Consider the following 18,113-nt stretch of genomic DNA (forward strand, 5'->3'; position numbering starts at 1 on the left):
GAGCTCAGAGTGTGAACAGTTTGAGGGCAGACAGGAAGCAGCACAGACGGCGAGAAGCCTGTGATTATGGACGTTCAGTAAATCTTGCAATAAAATATAGATGCAAAATATCAGAGGATTGCAGTGTCACTGTCCCTCAGACTGTTGTCTTAAACTGGGCCCCTGGTGGGACCCCCATCATAGTCATGCTTCAGGTTCCTTTCACAGTAACATCACACTGCCATCCTGTGGTGGACGCTGTGCAGCTCACGCTTCTCAGGACGAGCTCCAGGTGTCAGATGTGAGATGCTTTCCTCTGGTTTCTGTTCATTTTTGAGGAAATGAAGAGAAACACACACACACACACACACACACACCTGTTCTCGTGAGGTTCTGTTTGCAAGTCGATATAGAGGGAAAATCATGTATGCTCAGTTTTATTGTTTAATTTGAATTTGAAGGTTTCCAACCAGTACTGAAACAATTACTTGATTTATTGACAAAATTAATCTTCAGTAATTTTCATAAATCATTTATTAAGAAAAAGTGCCAAATGTTTGCTACTTCCAGCTTCTCAAATGTGAGGATTTGCTGCTTTTCTATTTTGCTCATACCACTGTGAATTAACTACCTTTATGCTTTGTACCATCACTTTTCTCTTCCTTTTCCAAACTAATTTCCAAAAGCAACTGATTCATTTATGATCATTTTGAAGTGGTGTGAGACTTTAGGGAATAATACTGTCAGTACAATTGTGACCAAGAAAAATGTGATGAAGACAAACAGGTGTAAACAGCTTTATTTAGAAAAGAAGGTAAAGGTACATTCTCTCTCACAGGAGAGTCATTTTACAGTAAAACCAAACACCATGGGATTGAGCTCGGACAACCTGCTGCTTGGCAGTAACATTAGTGTTTATTCGTGGTCTACGTACCAGTCGTTAAACTGCACATTGGAGGAGACTTAACTCAGTGACTTTAAAATCATTTCTTGAGGAGATAAAACCTGTTACAACCTGAGAGAACGCTACCCTTTCTCTAATCCAGCTCTGTTCTGGGTTTTAATACTCCTCGCCCTCTTCATCTTCTTCGAAAGAGTCGATGCCGACCTCCTCGTAATCCTTCTCCAGGGCGGCCATGTCCTCTCTGGCCTCTGAGAACTCTCCCTCCTCCATCCCCTCTCCGACGTACCAGTGGACGAAGGCCCTCTTGGCGTACATCAGGTCGAACTTGTGGTCCAGCCGCGCCCAGGCCTCGGCGATGGCGGTGGTGTTGCTCAGCATGCACACGGCCCTCTGCACCTTGGCCAGGTCTCCTCCAGGAACCACAGTGGGAGGCTGGTAGTTGATGCCCACCTTGAAGCCTGTGGGACACCAGTCCACGAACTGGATGGTGCGCTTGGTCTTGATGTTGCTGATGGCCACATTGACGTCTTTGGGCACCACGTCGCCACGGTACAGCAGGCAGCAGGCCATGTACTTGCCATGACGAGGGTCGCATTTCACCATCTGATTGGCTGGCTCGAAGCAGGCGTTGGTGATTTCAGCCACAGTGAGCTGCTCATGATAGGCTTTCTCTGCTGAGATAACTGGGGCGTAGGTGGCCAGAGGGAAGTGGATACGAGGGTAGGGCACCAGGTTGGTCTGGAACTCCGTCAGGTCCACGTTCAAGGCGCCGTCGAAGCGCAGGGAGGCGGTGATGGAGGAGACGATCTGGCTGATGAGGCGATTCAGGTTGGTGTAAGACGGACGCTCGATGTCCAGGTTCCTGCGGCAGATGTCGTAGATGGCCTCGTTGTCCACCATGAAGGCGCAGTCAGAGTGCTCCAGGGTGGTGTGGGTGGTCAGGATGGAGTTGTAGGGCTCCACCACAGCCGTGGACACCTGGGGGGCCGGGTAGATGGCGAACTCCAGCTTGGACTTCTTGCCAAAGTCTACAGAGAGGCGCTCCATCAGCAGAGAGGTGAAGCCTGAGCCGGTTCCTCCTCCGAAGGAGTGGAAGACCAGGAAGCCTTGGAGCCCCGTGCACTGGTCCGACTGAGCGAGAGGAAGAAACCACAGTTTAACGACAGTGATTTTAAAAGAGACTTAAAACCATACATTTACTCAAAAAGTGCACGGCTGGGTGAAAGGATAGTATTTCCTTTTTAAACAGGAAACATTTCTTCAGATTTTTTATTTCATTTTACTTGATATGGTGGTTCACAAAAGCAACAGATCACCCTGCACTCTGAAGTCAGCAGCTGAGGAGGCCTCAGACAGCACGACTCATGACGTGTGCAGGACGTGGTGAGATCGCTCCACAGCTCTCTCATCGATAATGACCTGAAGTTTCAGCTCTTCTCACCAGTTTGCGGATCCTGTCGAGAACAGAGTCGATGTGCTCTTTTCCAACTGTGTAGTGACCACGGGCGTAGTTGTTGGCGGCGTCCTCCTTGCCTGAGATCAGCTGCTCAGGGTGGAAGAGCTGGCGGTATGTTCCTGTACGAACCTCATCTAAAAAAGAGATGTCCTGTTAACACCTGAGGGGGATTCACATCTTCCTCCTATGAATCGGGGTCTGAGGATGGATATGTTGTGCAGACTGTAAAGCCGCTGAGACAAGCTGTATAGATAACATTCTCTTCTTTGGTCAGGTAAATTCTTGCTCTTTTTTGTTTTTCTCCAAATGAATTTGAGACAACACATGAATGAATTATGAATCTTTTTATCTACAAACCCTCATTTTTTTAAAATTTAATAAATAAACTATAACCTTACATGATAAATAACATCAGAGTGTCGAAAGAATTTGACCGACGCCGAAAAACATAAAGATATATGTACTAACAGGGATATAGATGAAAATTTAATTGAATTCTTAGGTCCTTAGTATGCAAATCAGCTGCGTGGATCCCGCGCTGGGATTGGTTAGAGCCAGCGGGAGGCGTTTCCGGGTTGTCCCTGTTCCCCGACTTCACTTACGTTCTCATTTGACATTTATTCTCATTCACTTTTCTAATAAACTTGCATTCGCGGCACCAACTGGTTTGAATGTTGCCGCGACAATAGACGAAGAAGCCGCAGGACCCGGAAACGCCTCGCATTGGATCCAACCAATCCCAACGCCGGGTCCACGCAGCCTCATTTGCATACTGACAGCTGTGGCTGTAATAATAAGAAAATTCACCCGTTTGCTAAATGATTTAACTCAGTTTGAAGAGAAATAATGAGACTTTGGAGTCAAATTATTATAAATGTTTGCTCATTTTAATTTAATTTAATTTAAATATAACACTATATGCTCCATACCAGTCATCTTTTGCTGTTACCTTTTTATTATGAGGCGCTTTGTAAATCTTTATATCTAAACTGTATCTAACTGGAATATAGAAGTGGTATCTTTGTCTCAGCTGATTGGCTGATTTAAACTGAATTGGGTGGAGGCACAGTAAAACTTTAACTGTTTGATATGACCTTTGATCAAAGTATAAATTTATATAAATGGCATCGCTCCATTGTCTTGGTAATGATCGGCCTGATTCATCTTTCTGGTTTTATAGACTTTCTTGCTCCCTTCCCTCTAGCCCAGTTACTTTGCCAGGAAAGCTGGATTCCTAGTGAGGTTAACCTCTGCCTCAAAATGCTTCCATGTCGACAACAGCCTCCAGCTCTCCTTCAACAGCTGTCAGGCAAGACCCCTAACTCCTAAACATGGGCTCCTGGGTAGGAGTATTTCTCCTTGTGTTTCTGTTTCTCCTCCTCACCAATAACAGTGGGCTCCAGGTCGACAAAGATGGCTCTGGGGACGTATTTCCCAGTGCCTGTCTCGCTGAAGAAGGTGGTGAAGGAGTCGTCGTAGCCCCCGGAGGGCTTGTCGCTGGGCATGTGGCCGTCGGGCTGGATGCCGTGCTCCAGGCAGTACAGCTCCCAGCAGGTGTTGCCCATCTGGACACCGGCCTGGCCGACGTGGATGGAGATACACTCACGCTGTGGAGGGAAAAATGAAGAATTTTTAGATTTTAAATGTTCATAAGTTATCCTTTCTCATCTGAATCCAGTCTGATTTAACGTCTGATTCCACATTATGATCAGTGCCAACTGTATTTTTTCCATTTCCAGCCACTGAACGTCAAAGTTATCACAGAACTCATCATGCAAATCAAAGCACCGCAGCTTTTGAAACCATAAATAGGTCAAACTATTTTGCTGCATAGCTAACGACAGCACATCTGCTTTCAAACCTGTCTTGACCTGCAGAAAACAACAGTTAAAACTGGGTGGAGTCAACCGCTTCCACTCCATTTGCACCACAACTTTATTTCCTTACGACCAGGTTTCCAGTCTTCTTCTGCAAACTTCACAGAAAACTGTTAAATGTCGAAACATCCTTGCAAACGGGACGTGACACATCAGAGCAGCAGTCACTGATCTAAAGAAGCCAGCAGCGGTGATTAACACAGTCCCGTCAGATTGTCTGTAGGGGCCAAAGTGCTCCCACACCCTGCTGAAGTATTTCTAGGTCCTTGTAAATGATGTGGGGGGTGGAGGAGGGTGAAGGAGGGAGGCAGTGTGGTGTATGCATGCTGTGGACTGAAACAAGTTTGGTCTCATTATTTGGAGGAACAGTTCGGCCTGAGGGGCTTTCAGATGCAACATCCTGTTTGGTTAACTGGCCTTTCAAAAGTTGTAGCAGTGCAAAGCCTCACTTCTCATTTTAGAGGAAGACCAACATCACAATAAAGGAGGAGGATGAACTCAACTAACTTATGTTAAAAATGCAGGAATCAGGTTCACACCTGCTGATCTGCAACTGCTTTGTCCCGGCGGTGTGTGAAATACTGCTGCAGTTAGTCTGTCAACAGGAGGCCAGCTGTCAGTGGGGACGCTGACACTGTCAAAATATTGGAAATGTTGAAATATCTGTGTTGTTGTGAAATTCCTGTGACGTAAGCCCCTATAGTTCGATCTGTAAAAACATCTTGTTGTGTTTTTCCGGCCTGACGCAACACAGCAACACAATTAGATTCCAACAGTGAACAGCAGAACAAGATGGAGTCTTTATTTCAGTGCTTTATTTCAGGATGTTCACTGTCCCGAAGACAGAGTCCTGCTCTTGCACAACAATGGTTAAAAAAAAAACACATTGGCTTTCTGTCAGTATGACGTTGAGCATGTTTTGACCTTTAACCACCCCCCCCCCCCCAAAAAAAAATAAAACCTCGTGTTAAGGACAGAGGAGGGGTCACTGTGACACGGGGGCTGCCAAGTATGGCGATGGCAGCCAGCTCAGCGGACAGCTATTTTGAGGTAGGCATCAATCACAGGACCCACACAGCAGCTCTAACCCACTAACCCGCCTGGACTCCCAGACTGCAGCTTACATCAGGGACATAATATGAGCGCTCTGAAAATAACAGCGTCTGACCAGCTTTCCTGAGCTGTTGCAGTCTCTCTGCAAGATGCAACATGCAACTGCAAAACATAGTGTGCTCAGAAAACAGTGCACGATATCGCAGAGCTCATATTCAGCGCGCACGTTCAGCTTTCTGGCTGTTTTTGTGAGTCAGATAGTTTTTACAGTGTGGGACTGGTGGCCTGTTTTCTTGCTGGTGTTGCAACAGCCCACATCAGTTCATGTTTGCAAGACAAACAGCCTGCGAAATGTACACTTGCAGGCAAACAGGGAGGAGGGGGGAGGAGGGGGGGGGGGGGGGGGGGGTGATTATCTACTTCCTGTATCTTGTCCTGACTGTAAGGACGTCATGTTTGACGTCGGGGTCCCAGCATGTGAGAGCAAACACAGAGGAGCATTGTGCTGTAAAAAAAATAAAGTTTGAATGTGTTTTTCCAATCTGGGGTGCCACAAGGGACCCCCACCACACAGATCCCAACCATAAAATCAAAACCTAATGTGAATAAAGTAAATCCAGAACACAAGATGGTGATTATCCCCGTCTAACCTTTCATGTTGTAAGTAGCCCCAGCAGGAAGTGTCACCAGAATTACAGCCGTTAGGGAAACAGACTTTTCTTGTTGCAGTTCGTGTTCACTTCTCTTTTTTTGTGCTTTCTAAACGTTACAACACACTCACTGTCTGCACCCGTGCTACGGAGGGGGAAAGTCAGTGTCCTGAACTCACGAAGAAGAATGAACTTAAGACTCTTTAGCTCTTGTTAGCTCGTAAAAATCTTGATCCAAGACTTTAGGGATTTTGAGTCATGTGCCTCACCTCGTGTTTTTTTTTTTTTTTGGTACTTGAAGGGTATGTATTTCTTTCAAGTTCAGGTTTTCACAAGAGCCCAGAGTGGCAGCCTCGGGTCTGCAGGAATGCAGCAGCTTATCAGCACGGAGGTGAATGGCAGAAATAGAAATGTAAAATACACAAGCGGCTGCTGGAAGCCACATCAGCATTCCCAACCCGCCGGGCAAACAAGCACACCCTCCTGACAGACAGTCCTCCAGTCCCCATATGGAAGCAGTTAACCTTTACTGGCGCTGGAGCCACATGCCTGGCAGCATATTTCCACCGTCTGACTTTATGTTTCTCTCGATTCTAAACATATAAAACCTTTCCGTGGCTGTGTTTTATGTGCTTTTTTTTTCAGAAGCAGCCTGGGGGCCATTAAAGTAGAAACAATAGACAAAAGCTCAGGTTTGTAGCACGTTTTGTAAAGATTGTGTGTGCATACAAGAGTTTTAAACTGTTTTCTGTGTCAGATCTCATAATTTTCACCAGTAGCAAATCAAATACATCAAATATTAGCTGAGGGATAATAGCATGTTAATGGTTAATAGTAGTAATAAAGACTGAACACTCACCATTGTGCTGTTTTGATTGTCCTTTTTGGAGAGGAAGCTGAAACTTGTAGGTTCTCACAGTGCACCTATAATGAGATCTCTGTGAGTGAAGTCCCATCAGTGTGTGACACACACACTTTTATAGCTACTACAGGGGGCAGGGGGAGGAGGCGGAGCCATTGACAGCTGCAACTTTGTTCCTCCACAGTCCTCCTTTTTTTCTGAGAGTGAAGACTTCCTGTTTGGCCTTTTCAGAGTAAAAGGAGCACCAATAAGATGATCAGTGCGTAACAGTTTAGTTCCAGCGGTACAACATGGTAGCACATATACTGAAGTACTGTACAAGTGTTTTATTTTGAGTCCACGTCATTTCAGGGGTAAACACTGTAGTTTTTAATTACTTATTATTATTATCGGTGTGTTTTTGTGGTGTTGGACATTGTTTGCCACTGCTGTTAACCATCTCCCCTTACAGTATCATATTTGTATTTTCTGGTTTTTATGTGTAACATTTTTTTTTCTGTGAGTGTGTATTAGTTTTTTCCAAACCCTTGACCCTTGACCCTTGACCCTTGAGGACTCAACTCTCATGTTCCTAAAAAACAAATTTTCAACTTTAAGTCAAACAAAAAAAGTATGATGGTGGTATGATTTCATCTTGACCTCTTTTCTCTTTTTTGGTTTTAACTTTCATGCAACTTGATTGTTTAATTTCTAACATTCATTACAACATTGATCCATTTCCTGTGCATCACCTGAAATGGTAATGTAGCTTACAGCCACTAGATGGAGTCCTCTTTATTTTGATTTTGTCTCCACCACTGAACCTTCAATCCAGAAATTTTGAGGTGAGTGAAAGTCCAGGATTATTTTATTCATATGTTAGCACTAATTAGCAGGTATCTGTGTCTGCACTCACCATACCTGGCCTGTTAGCTCAGCCTGTTTAGTAGCTAATTAACCAGCAAATTAACAATATGAACAACATATTATATGGTTATGATAAATATTGATATGATTGACTGATTTCCTGACTTCCTATTTTAGTGAAATGAGTTGTTGTACAATGTTTCTTTGATTTTTTTCACACTGGAAACGAAAATATCTAAATTCTGATGTTTCCTCTTTAAACTGAACAGCAAAAATCTACAAGATTAGCCGCTTGTGTACAACCAACTTGTATTAGAATCTTTATTGTACCATTAGATATTAAATATAAAGTGGTGAGTGGTGGTGAGGCGTCATTCAATTGGGTTTAAGGGGAGAAAAGTCCTCAACATGTTGAAGTTTTCACCTTACAAATGTTTTCCCATTTACTGTCCACTGTTGGTGAACTTTACCTGTCCATCACTCTTTACGGGAATGCAGAGCTGATCCAGGAGCCTTCAGATGCCTGAGCTCATCACGCCAGGCCTTCAACCCTGAATGTAAACACCCTCATAATCCTCAAACAAACCCCTGAGTCCACGGGAGCCTATAGCTTCATCCCCTGAACCGCTCATTCCTCTTCAAACACTCCCCAAAGCATCTTTTTTTGGAAAGGAGAGATAGTTTTCGATAGACGGATAATGGAGATCTTTTTCAAGTGTTGCGTTTCGCCCTCCTCCCCTCGGTGGTCCACAGATTACTTTTCTTTCACACCTTCCTCGGTGGTGAGGCCGTAAACTATTTAATTCCTTCACTTCTCCTGACTTTTCCTGCCTGGAAATATAAATACTAGATAAAACTGGAGCATAATAGTGGAATATTTATCTCTAATTTATGGATGCAACATTATGCAGCTTATTGTTTAAATTCAGCCAATCAAGTGTCAACAGTGAAAGTGCGTAGTAAATGAAATCACTGGTGTAACACTCATGTACCAACATGAATATTCATATAAAAAGTGAAGATGAGCATCATATAGGAGCTCTGAAGGTAGAGGGGACACATCCTCCCGGCTGTAAAAGAGGCCGCAGACAGTTTGACATGTCCATATGAAAATCGCAGGTGTAGTCTATAACCTTAGTGATTGATGAATTTCACTGATTGCAGCTGGTGTCAGGCTGCTGGTGCTGTGGATGGATACTGGGACGGAGAAAACCCAAGCACCTGATGTCAGATGGAGACTAAAATTGGCTCAAGTAAGAAACCACTTCCCTTTCATAGTAGTTGGTAAAACTTATTTTCAGTTTTCTCTTTTTTTAAGGCTGGTGTCTCAATACTGAGTTCACTTTTTCAAAACTCAACCATTGTTGACTAAACTTGTTTCAAAACTCACCACCAAACTTCACTGTATCATTTTACACATACTTACATCCACAAAAACAGTTCAAAACCTAACACATGCACAAAACTAGACTGACATTTGCAATGTTCTGCAGCATGTGCACACACAGATGGGAATTCTTCTTCTCTTGGAGGTGGGAAGTTTATGCTCAGACGTCTGGACATGACTGCAGAGGATGGATCAGGTATGCAGAAGGTGTCACTGTATGTGGATGCAACAGACTGGCACTGTTATTTTCATATCTGTAGCTGCAGTTGCATGCTGCAACATGGCAAAAAAGCATGTTGCATTTCTGTGACATATACAATTGTAAAGTAGCACAATAGTGATAGTGAGACAATTTTGGGCGTGAGATTAGCTGTTGTGCTGAGCTGCATGTTTGCAAGGAGAAGTGTGTGTCAAGAGTTTTGAGGAAGTGGATTCAGTGTAGAGAAGTGTGTGTTACCAATTTTACCTGACAAACAAAAGAAAAAGCTGAAGTCCAGAGCAGCAGCGACACTGTGATGATCTCTGTCAGGAGACAGGAGGAGTCCTCCATAATGCAGGTCACAGCAGTCACAGGCTTCTCTGGACGCTGTTGCAGGAGTCTTACATCGTGCATACAGATGGAGGAATGAGATGTGCACACACACACACACACACACACACACACACACACAGACCTGCGATGCTTCCTTTGCAATAAACCAAATTAGTCAAGAAGCCAAGAAACTAGTGTTTGATCTGTCTGGAAACACACAGACTCAAACACATATGCACACAATCTATATCTCTTTTAAGTCTTGTCGTATGTTCAGTATTGTGATGTGAAAAGAGAGAGCAGATGTAGTTAGAGCATAACTCTTCTCCTCTGGAATAATACAAGTATTTTTAACCCTAAATCTGTAAAAGACTATTGGTTAAATCAGCTGATTGAGTCCACATGTAAAGACTTGATGATAAACTAGACTAAATCTGCCCTCCCAGTAGAGGAGTAAATCCCTTCCACCAGATTCCTGTTAATAAATTAGCTGTGAACTGGTGTTAAAACACTGAAGTGGGATATTTCAGGTAATTGATGCACCACCTGGGATCCTCTGTGTGGATTCTGTCCTTTGTCTCTGGGCTGAAATAATCCAATCCACTGATTCAAGTGTTAAGACGACTGTTTGTCCTGTTAGCGGAGAATGCTAATGTCATTTCTTGTCGAGAGAGATTCAGACTCCCTGAAGGATTTACCCTGAGAAACAACTAACTCTAATCCCTTCCAATTATTATCTGTTGTTTTGATGACAAGAAGATTTAGAGCGAGCGTCGCTGAGTGGACTCTTCATCCTGACAAAACACTAATCCGTCTTCAGTCATTTCCTAAACAAATGAAGCTCTTAGACAAAAAGTTGGTTGAATGAACAGCCACGTCGGTGTAGCATGGCAGCAGAGGTGTTTCTGCTGGAGATGTAGTGTGACTCTAAAGAGCCTATACAGTTAATTGAGGTCTAACCGGTTAACAAACCTGTTGTACACACACTTTCCTTCACAGCTAAATCTGTCACTTTAAAGTTAAGGAGCTGTGGTGATGTTTCACAATGAGTCTGAGGTGTTTACATGCAGCAACAAACCTTGTGTATGTAGTTGTGGTTAAAGACAGATTATAATGTAATGGGGCCCCCGGGCACAGGCAGATAAAAGGCCCCCCACTCCTTCTATGTAGGACCCCCAAAGATTAGGGTCGTTTGAATACTTAAGTGGTGATTTTATGTTTGGTCGTTTTGGGTGTATTTTGCTTCTTTTTGCCTCTCTTTCTGGTCATTTTGCTTTTCTCTCTGGTCTTTTTGTCTCTTTAAACAGAGCTCTGTGACTTGAAAACAAGAAATATTAACAGTCATTTCACATAGAGGCTCTGGCCCAGGGACCCCCTGATCTCTCAGGCCCCTGGGCCCGTACCTGCATGGCAGACCTGTTCAGTAATCCGTCCATGGCTTTGATGAGGATGTAGGTTTAATTAAAAGTGATTTGTCTGGTGACACAGGTTAAGCAGGAACTTTCAGAAGAGTCAGTTCAGTTCAGTTGAGAATCTATTCATGAATAAAATAACTATAACATAATGTCTGTTCTCGGATAAATAAAATATGTGGCATTTCAAGATACTTCATCATGTTGATGAACAGCTGGGAAATTCATGTTTGGTTTGTTTGTTGTGAAAGCGATTTATTAGCCCATATTTACAATGATGGATTCATCTAATGCTACATGTCTCACTGTCAACAAATTAATTTATAATTATAACAGCCATTGAAGCATCTGATCAGCAATCTGCAATAATCTGTAATGGATTACATGTTGAAAGTAACCGGGGGGTCCCTGCCCATAAATCTGTCTTGATGCTCGCGGTCTCTGGGCAGGCAGCGATAAGGGTTAAGCTGTATTGAAGCTGGATGGATGCAGAGATCAAAGTCGGCAGTCAGAGCCTCACAAACATCCCACAAATCGTGCTCTCCAGATAAAATACTTGATGCTCCTGTACGGCCACAACCAGCAGCCCGAGGGCCAAGAGGCTTCAGGAGCCCCCCCCCCCTCCCTAAAAAGAAAACAACCTGTTTGTCGTGCAGGTTGAGTTGTCTGTTCTCACTGACCCCTCTCCCCTGTATTTACAACATCTTCATCTTTAATGTTTCTTAGGGATTTCCTCTTGGTGCCTGTGATCTTTTTTGTTCTTGATTTAGACTCATAGACATCAGACATACAGTATGAAACTTGTGATAATGTAAATTACTTTGTTTTATAGGGACACAAACGCAACGATATTACCACAGGAACTATTTCTATTCCTATGGCGTTGGTATTGTATCAGTAGTGACCGTGCAGCACTGACTGGATTCTTTTATCCAGACCTTTAAAACCGCTATAGGAGCCGGCCCTGCAGTTCTGCTGTGAAAAGTCTGTTATTGTATTGTACTCTCTCTCTCTCTCTCTACCTGTCAATCACCATCATCATCAGGATAAATTGGATGTTTCTCCGATATTGTCATCGATTCATTTCTATCTCAGTCCGCCACGCTGGAGCATTGAACAGCCTCAACTATTGATCTGCAGGCCTATTAAAACCTCCTTGGGAACAGCATGCTATTTTTTATATAAGACTTTTATTTAAAAAAAAACAACACAAAAAACAACAACAACATAAAATCAATTGTTTTTGGCTGATAGAGGAGAAAACGTGTCACCTTGTAGCAGACGAGACTGAGGCTGTGAGCAAATCAGCAGGGATGACTTCTAATGATTTAATTTTTCTCCAGATTTTGAATATGTTTGACTCCTGACAGGCTGTTGTCATGGGTTATCACAGGTGTTATTTACCACAGTGATCCCCTGTTTGACTTTTCCCGGTGCAGGTGCTGCATTCGTGGCCTTTATCTTTGCCAACAGCAGCAGAAACTGGTCTCTTTAATGCCAGATCTGACCAAAGGGCTGCAGAAATGTCAAGCAGCCAACGGCCATGAAACACACACACACACACACGTTCCTCTTTTGTCTAGAAAAATAATGTATGAAATCTTCAGCTGTTTTGCTTTGCTGAAAAATGATTTCCTCTCTAAGAAATACTGAGGATCACTGTGACCTCTGACCTTTACACAATCATGCACACATGCAAATATGTAGTTGTTGGTCCTTCTTTTACCAGAGTTCATTTACTCTCCAGACTTTCCCTTTTTTTTTTTTTAAATGTCGTTTCATATTAAAAATATATATATTAAAAATGACAAAACACATCAGTCTAGTGTAGAAACAACACACTAAGAAATGCATGGTTTATTTTTAATCCAGTACTTTTCGTGTGAGTGTAATCTTTCACTTGATAAAGTATCAGTCATAGTCTACATCCATGTTCAATTTTGTCCATCTGAATTTTAGAAAACAGCAAAATGTGAAAGATTTTAAATACATTTGCAGCAACATTTCACACAATAGTAGTCAGTTACTTCTAATTTGCAATATAATTTATATAAATGTATATTGTTAGTCTAAATATCTTGTGTTATTTTAGGTGATCTCCCTTTAAAACGAGGATCTCAGTCACCTGCTTAAATTACAGTTATTAATGTAAATAATTACAGACTTGTTGTCATAGCAAAGTTGTTTAGTTAGTCCTTGTACTGAGTTAGGTGTCTTAAATGATATAATGAAAATAAAAGAAAATATCTATATGAGGATACATGACCTGAGCAGACTGACTCTTTACAAAAAACCTGTAAAAGCTCCAACACTGTTTCAGGGAAGAAGAATAAAAAACACACAATACAGGCAATCTGTTGAAAAGCAATATTTTAGTGTTAAAACCTTGAATCTTGAAAACACAGCCAAACTGAATTAAACCATTTATTTAACACAGAACTGCAACAGAGGTGTCATTTTAAAAGGTGCGTTTAGACTCAAACCTCCATGCAAAGGTACCAATATTTAATTTTGCTGTAAAATGATGTCTTGAAATAAGCATTTTATGTCAGGAAATAAATATTAGCTGAATAAAACTTTGAAAAACTCGAGTTTTGATTGATATCTACGAGGAATATCATGATTTTCAAATTATTGTTATTATTGTAATACTTTCTCAAAACTCAAACTAAAAAAAACAAACGAAAAAACAATCACCAACCCTGCGCCACAACAAACCCTCAATAAATCAAAGCTCAGCAACAGTAACGTGATTTATTTATTAAAACATAGACAATGACAGTTTACTAAAAACACAAGACCATGGTAGAGTCTACTGAATATTATGTCAATCACTATATGACTAGTATAGGCTGTTATAAAGAACCTAAACATGATGGAACGCACAAATCATTTAGATAGGAAAATGTGATTTAATTGCTCAATATTAGTTTTTGAAATATTTTCTTTTTCAGTGCACAGAGCTCAGACTGTCAGGATGACTGCTGGGATGAAAGCAGAAGTAGTCTACCAGTGCCATCGTTGAGAAAAACACAGAAAAAGTCCCTGTGTGTATTCTCTTATGTCTCTTTATGTCTCTAAAATGGCAACGTGTCGAGGAATAACTTATCTATTATTGCAGGCGGCGGCACCAGGTCCTCCAGCTTCAAATAGAAAATCCTCTGCAGGCCTTGGATGCACAGAGTGCGGAGTTCAGGCAGCTTCTCTAAAAGTCTGGAGAGATGGTTGGACCAGCAGCCCGAGCCTCCGTCAGCACACATCCCGCCGTCCTTCAAGCACCTGACGATGTTGTTCTGCAGCTCCTCCACTTTCTTTGGCTCCTTCAGCCCATGCCTCTCTGCAGGTCCGTAAGTCACATTTCAAAAACACATATTAGTGGAAAAATGATGCAGAACAAATGTTGCCTTTTAACATAAAACCACAGATATGCAAAATCTGGGCTGCTCTTTAAATGGTTTACTTAGGTGTCATCATAAATAAAAGTGTCTTTGAGCATCTCACCTGTGACTAGGGCAAGGGTGCATATGCAGGAGAAGGTGGAGACGTCCAGGTTCATCCTCTGCAGATTGCCAGAGAATTCAACAATGCTGTCAATCCACTCCCCAAAACCCCTCAGGCACTGGAGCCGGTGCCACACCGACCCATCACAGAAGATCAGTTTCCCATCCTCAGGGCTGGATCTGAAACATTATGACAGCTTGTACTAAAAGTAAAAAGCTGTAAGACTGGGATGGCTATAAATGCACAGGACTGGTGCAGAGAAATCCATAAACTATTATCGGACACATAAATTCATTTGTTTTTCAAAACAAGGATGTAGCTTCAAATTTTGGGCCCTATGATTCAAAGCTTTCCCTCTCAAAAAATTACCATGTCCTCGAGTTTCTAACCCACTCGTCATTAGTGCCAAAAGTGCTGGAAAATGAAATCCATCCCTGAATTTTGTTGTGTTTATTGGCAGATCCATCAACAAACATATTTACATGCAGTGGACTGACTGCTGACTTAGGTGCACTGTCCAATCTTTGCTGAGAAAAGGGAAATGACAGAAGTCAGAACCTCAGTGTGTGATGAAAGGTTTGTTCATTACCTGTATGAGAGTCGTAAAACAAAGAGCTCCAGGAAAGCTGAGTAGAAGAGGAGGTCTTGGTCATGTTTAGTTAGGGAGGCAAAGCCTGGGATCTTCTGCGCCCACCCTCGAATCACCTCCATCGATCTGGTCAGGAGGTCGTAAAACTGCCGGACATGCTGTGCATCGTCTCCCGGTGGACTTCCAGGACTCTCCTCGAACTGCAGCAAAAGGTCACCAGTGGCATCAGGTAGGAATGACAGGGAACACCATCAATTACTGCTGTATTCTGTGCAAATGTCGTGTGTTTCTAGTAAACTCTGATTACTTTGGAGTAGTCAAGGCGGGAGGGTGGAGGGTTTGACTCCACATGTGCCCTGACGAGGGCGCTCAGGAGGCTGCTGACGGGTGAAGACGAGTCTGAAAGAGCTTTAGGTTTGGACGGCAGACGACCTCTTCGACCTTTCAGACTGTCTGTCCTCACCACTGCAGAGCATGTGGAGAAACAGGAAATACTCTTCAGCTTTTATTTTGACTTTGGGTTTTTTTCATCCAGGTGTAAAATAATTTCACCCCCACTGTCACATATGAAACGTAGTTTCAAGGTGTATTGATTTACCTTCTTTGACCATTCCCACGGCAAGGCACTTCTGGAAGCGGCAATATTGGCATCGGTTCCTCCTGCGTTTGTCCACGGGGCAGCTTTTGGCAGCCAAACACACGTACTTGGCATTTTTTTGCACTGTGCGCTGCATGAAGACAAGAAGAAATGTAGATATTTTTCAGTGCACAAAGTGAAAAAAAATACAATGGCCAACCTGCACTTGGGAGACTTGAGTTTAAATTGATATTTACTCAGCTGAGACGACAGGTTATATTTAATTTTAATCAGATAGGTTCAGATTCACCTTTGAACCTCGCTACAATCATCTATAAAACTACACATAGGATTATCTGAGCATGCAACAAAGAACATTTTCTGGACACGTTCTGTGATACCAGTTCAAAGGTCATTAAATCACAATACTGGTCTCTCTAGAACTGTTCTCGAATGGTTCTTTAAATGGCAAAAAACAGAAACATGTGAGGGATGATCTCATCTATTTGGATGGGGAACCTGCAATGGCCCATATCCATCCATTCAAAGAAAAGTTACTTTGCCATTCATGTAAATCTATCTTTTATGGTTCTTAAAAAAATTGCTCCTCATACAGAGCCTAAATGGTCCTTTGAAAATTAACAGCAGCACTCTTGCTCCTGTGGGCCATCTGAGGCAGTATAAGGCATTCAGCAGGCGGACAGGGCAGTCTGGGTAAATACAGGGTCGTGGTCATTCATAATTTGGAGAATCGCCCCCGGGAATCTCCTTCAGAGAGAAGAAGGGGGAGGTTTTTATTCATGGCACGTTGGTGGCCATTTTCATACAGGACATTTGGCCCAAAACCGGTGTCAAGGGATCAAAACGTGCATCTGAAGTGTAATGTCCAATTTAGGAGGCGGGTCAGGAGTCTCAGTGGGATTTTTACATTATAACCTATTACTCAAAATTAGTGGGATTAGATTCTTTTAAAGGACAGTGAAGAATCATAATTTTGACAGAGATTTGTTGCCTTGCATTAATCCATTCACACTTTTTAGTGTCTGCATGTCCATGTCCATCAGCTGCAGAATTCCCAGTTAAACTGTGGTTTTCTTTTCATGCAGCTTTGAATAAAGTTGCATTGAGAACAAACCTTGAAGAAGCCCTTGCAGCCCTCGCAGGTGCGCACTCCGTAGTGCTGGCAGGCTGCGTTGTCCCCGCACACCGCGCACAGCCCCTCCGTGCTCAGCGGTCCTCTGCTGGGGGCGGAAGAAGTCTGGTAATCCATAAAGTGGTGACCGTGGGCGAGATGGAGCGGGTGGGGGAATCCCACACCGGGGTTTTTCCCCAGCCCGGCAGAACCCAAAACCCCGGGAGTGTCCAGCGGCTGGTGCGCTCCGGCTGCGTCCAGGTTCATAGACAGGTGGAGAGTTCCGTCAAATTTCATCTGGCAGGTGGACAAGCTTTGGCCGCCGTGCTGTGCGTGTTTGAGGGAAAATAGAGAAAATCTGGATAGCGCGCTTTTCCTGTGCGCGGCAGCCAAATAGTCTTGTCGAAAACTGTACAGAGAGCCGGAGTCATCCCAGAGGTGTCCCGGGGGGGTTTGGAAGCTGGACGCGATGGCGGTGTGCGGCGACGGAGGGCGGTAATAATAAACGGAGCCCGGGGAGGGGAGCAGCTCCTCGGACTGGTGAGAGGGCTGCGGGTTCGGCTGATACCGCGGACAGCCGTGCGCATCCTCCACCTTGACGCACGGAAGCTCCCCCTGGACTGACATCTGGAAGAGGCATGGGGGCTTCACGTCGTAGCCGGAGCTGTAGGAGTCCGCCAAAGGGCCAAAACCGGGGCCCGACGTTGCAGCAGAGATTTCACTGTTAGTAAGGTCCATGCTGAACTTGACAAACTCCGGGGTGAGGAAGTCGCAGCTGCGCTCTCCGCCGGCGCTCTGGGAGGCCGGGCAGGCTCCTTGAGGAGAGGAGCCGCACTGGGTCTGGACACACGGCATGGTCCCTGCAGACATGGACATGATGCACTCAGTCGGAGGTAGACAAAGTGTGCAAGTTGGTAAATTGGTCTGATGCGTTAAAGTATTTTAGTTCTTTTACTTTAACAAAAATGAAAATATGCCCAGTATTAAACCGGTTTTTTAAAAATATTTTCTTTATCATTTTACCGTGGAATTAATATAAAAAGTCAGCTGAAAACAAGTTGTGCAGCCTGTACGTTTTTCCCTCGAGAGGAAGATATAGCCATGCTGAATAGACTTAAAGGGCTTATTCTGCAGCATCCAGAGCAACAGCATAAAGACCTGAACTGAATGGGTTATTACCTTAAGGCTTAAGTTGTCTGATGTTTCAGAGGATGTTATTTCCCGCTAGAGTTTTTCTGGTATTAAACAAAAAACATCAGAGCGTCACTTGAAGGCTTAACACTGACACGAAGCCGTTGATTTCTTCATAAATGAGTAGAGAAAAAGTAGAATATGCAATACCTTAAACCTCCTCCC

The 18,113-nt window shown here is 43.3% G+C and overlaps 3 protein-coding genes across 4 annotated transcripts in view; 1 reads left to right on the top strand and 2 right to left on the bottom strand.

Moving 5' to 3' along the window:
* Positions 1-763: 763 nt before the first annotated feature.
* LOC139609872 (tubulin alpha-1C chain-like) lies at positions 764-6,913 on the bottom strand. The gene is made up of 4 exons (XM_071464873.1): positions 6,779-6,913; positions 3,724-3,946; positions 2,325-2,473; positions 764-2,014 (listed from the first exon to the last, which is right to left on the bottom strand). Exons 1-4 carry the CDS (start codon positions 6,779-6,781, stop codon positions 1,040-1,042), a joined length of 1,350 nt encoding a protein of 449 aa, XP_071320974.1. The 5' UTR covers positions 6,782-6,913; the 3' UTR covers positions 764-1,039.
* Positions 6,914-7,969: 1,056 nt separating this feature from the next.
* Positions 7,970-18,113, top strand: part of gpd2 (glycerol-3-phosphate dehydrogenase 2 (mitochondrial)) — a 34,049-nt gene continuing 23,905 nt past the window's right edge. The window contains exons 1-3 of one of the 2 annotated variants that reach the window (XM_071464868.1): positions 7,970-8,880; positions 9,121-9,210; positions 14,080-14,301. In XM_071464868.1, the coding sequence (XP_071320969.1) occupies positions 14,133-14,301 (169 nt within the window). In that variant the 5' untranslated portion in view covers positions 7,970-8,880; positions 9,121-9,210; positions 14,080-14,132. The remainder of the gene's footprint in view (positions 8,881-9,120; positions 9,211-14,079; positions 14,302-18,113) is intronic. The other variant, XM_071464869.1, reaches the window with a different exon arrangement.
* On the bottom strand, positions 14,498-17,858 carry LOC139609871 (nuclear receptor subfamily 4 group A member 2-like). The gene is made up of 4 exons (XM_071464872.1): positions 16,761-17,858; positions 15,647-15,776; positions 15,356-15,513; positions 14,498-15,248 (listed from the first exon to the last, which is right to left on the bottom strand). The coding sequence occupies exons 1-4, from the start codon at positions 17,631-17,633 to the stop codon at positions 15,045-15,047; spliced, it is 1,365 nt and encodes a 454-aa protein (XP_071320973.1). The 5' UTR covers positions 17,634-17,858; the 3' UTR covers positions 14,498-15,044.

This window comes from Trachinotus anak, unplaced genomic scaffold, assembly GCF_046630095.1.
Source record: "Trachinotus anak isolate AG129_WGS33_773 ecotype Australia unplaced genomic scaffold, CSIRO_AGI_Tana_v1 ptg000026l, whole genome shotgun sequence".
Taxonomy (NCBI): Eukaryota; Metazoa; Chordata; class Actinopteri; order Carangiformes; family Carangidae; genus Trachinotus; species Trachinotus anak.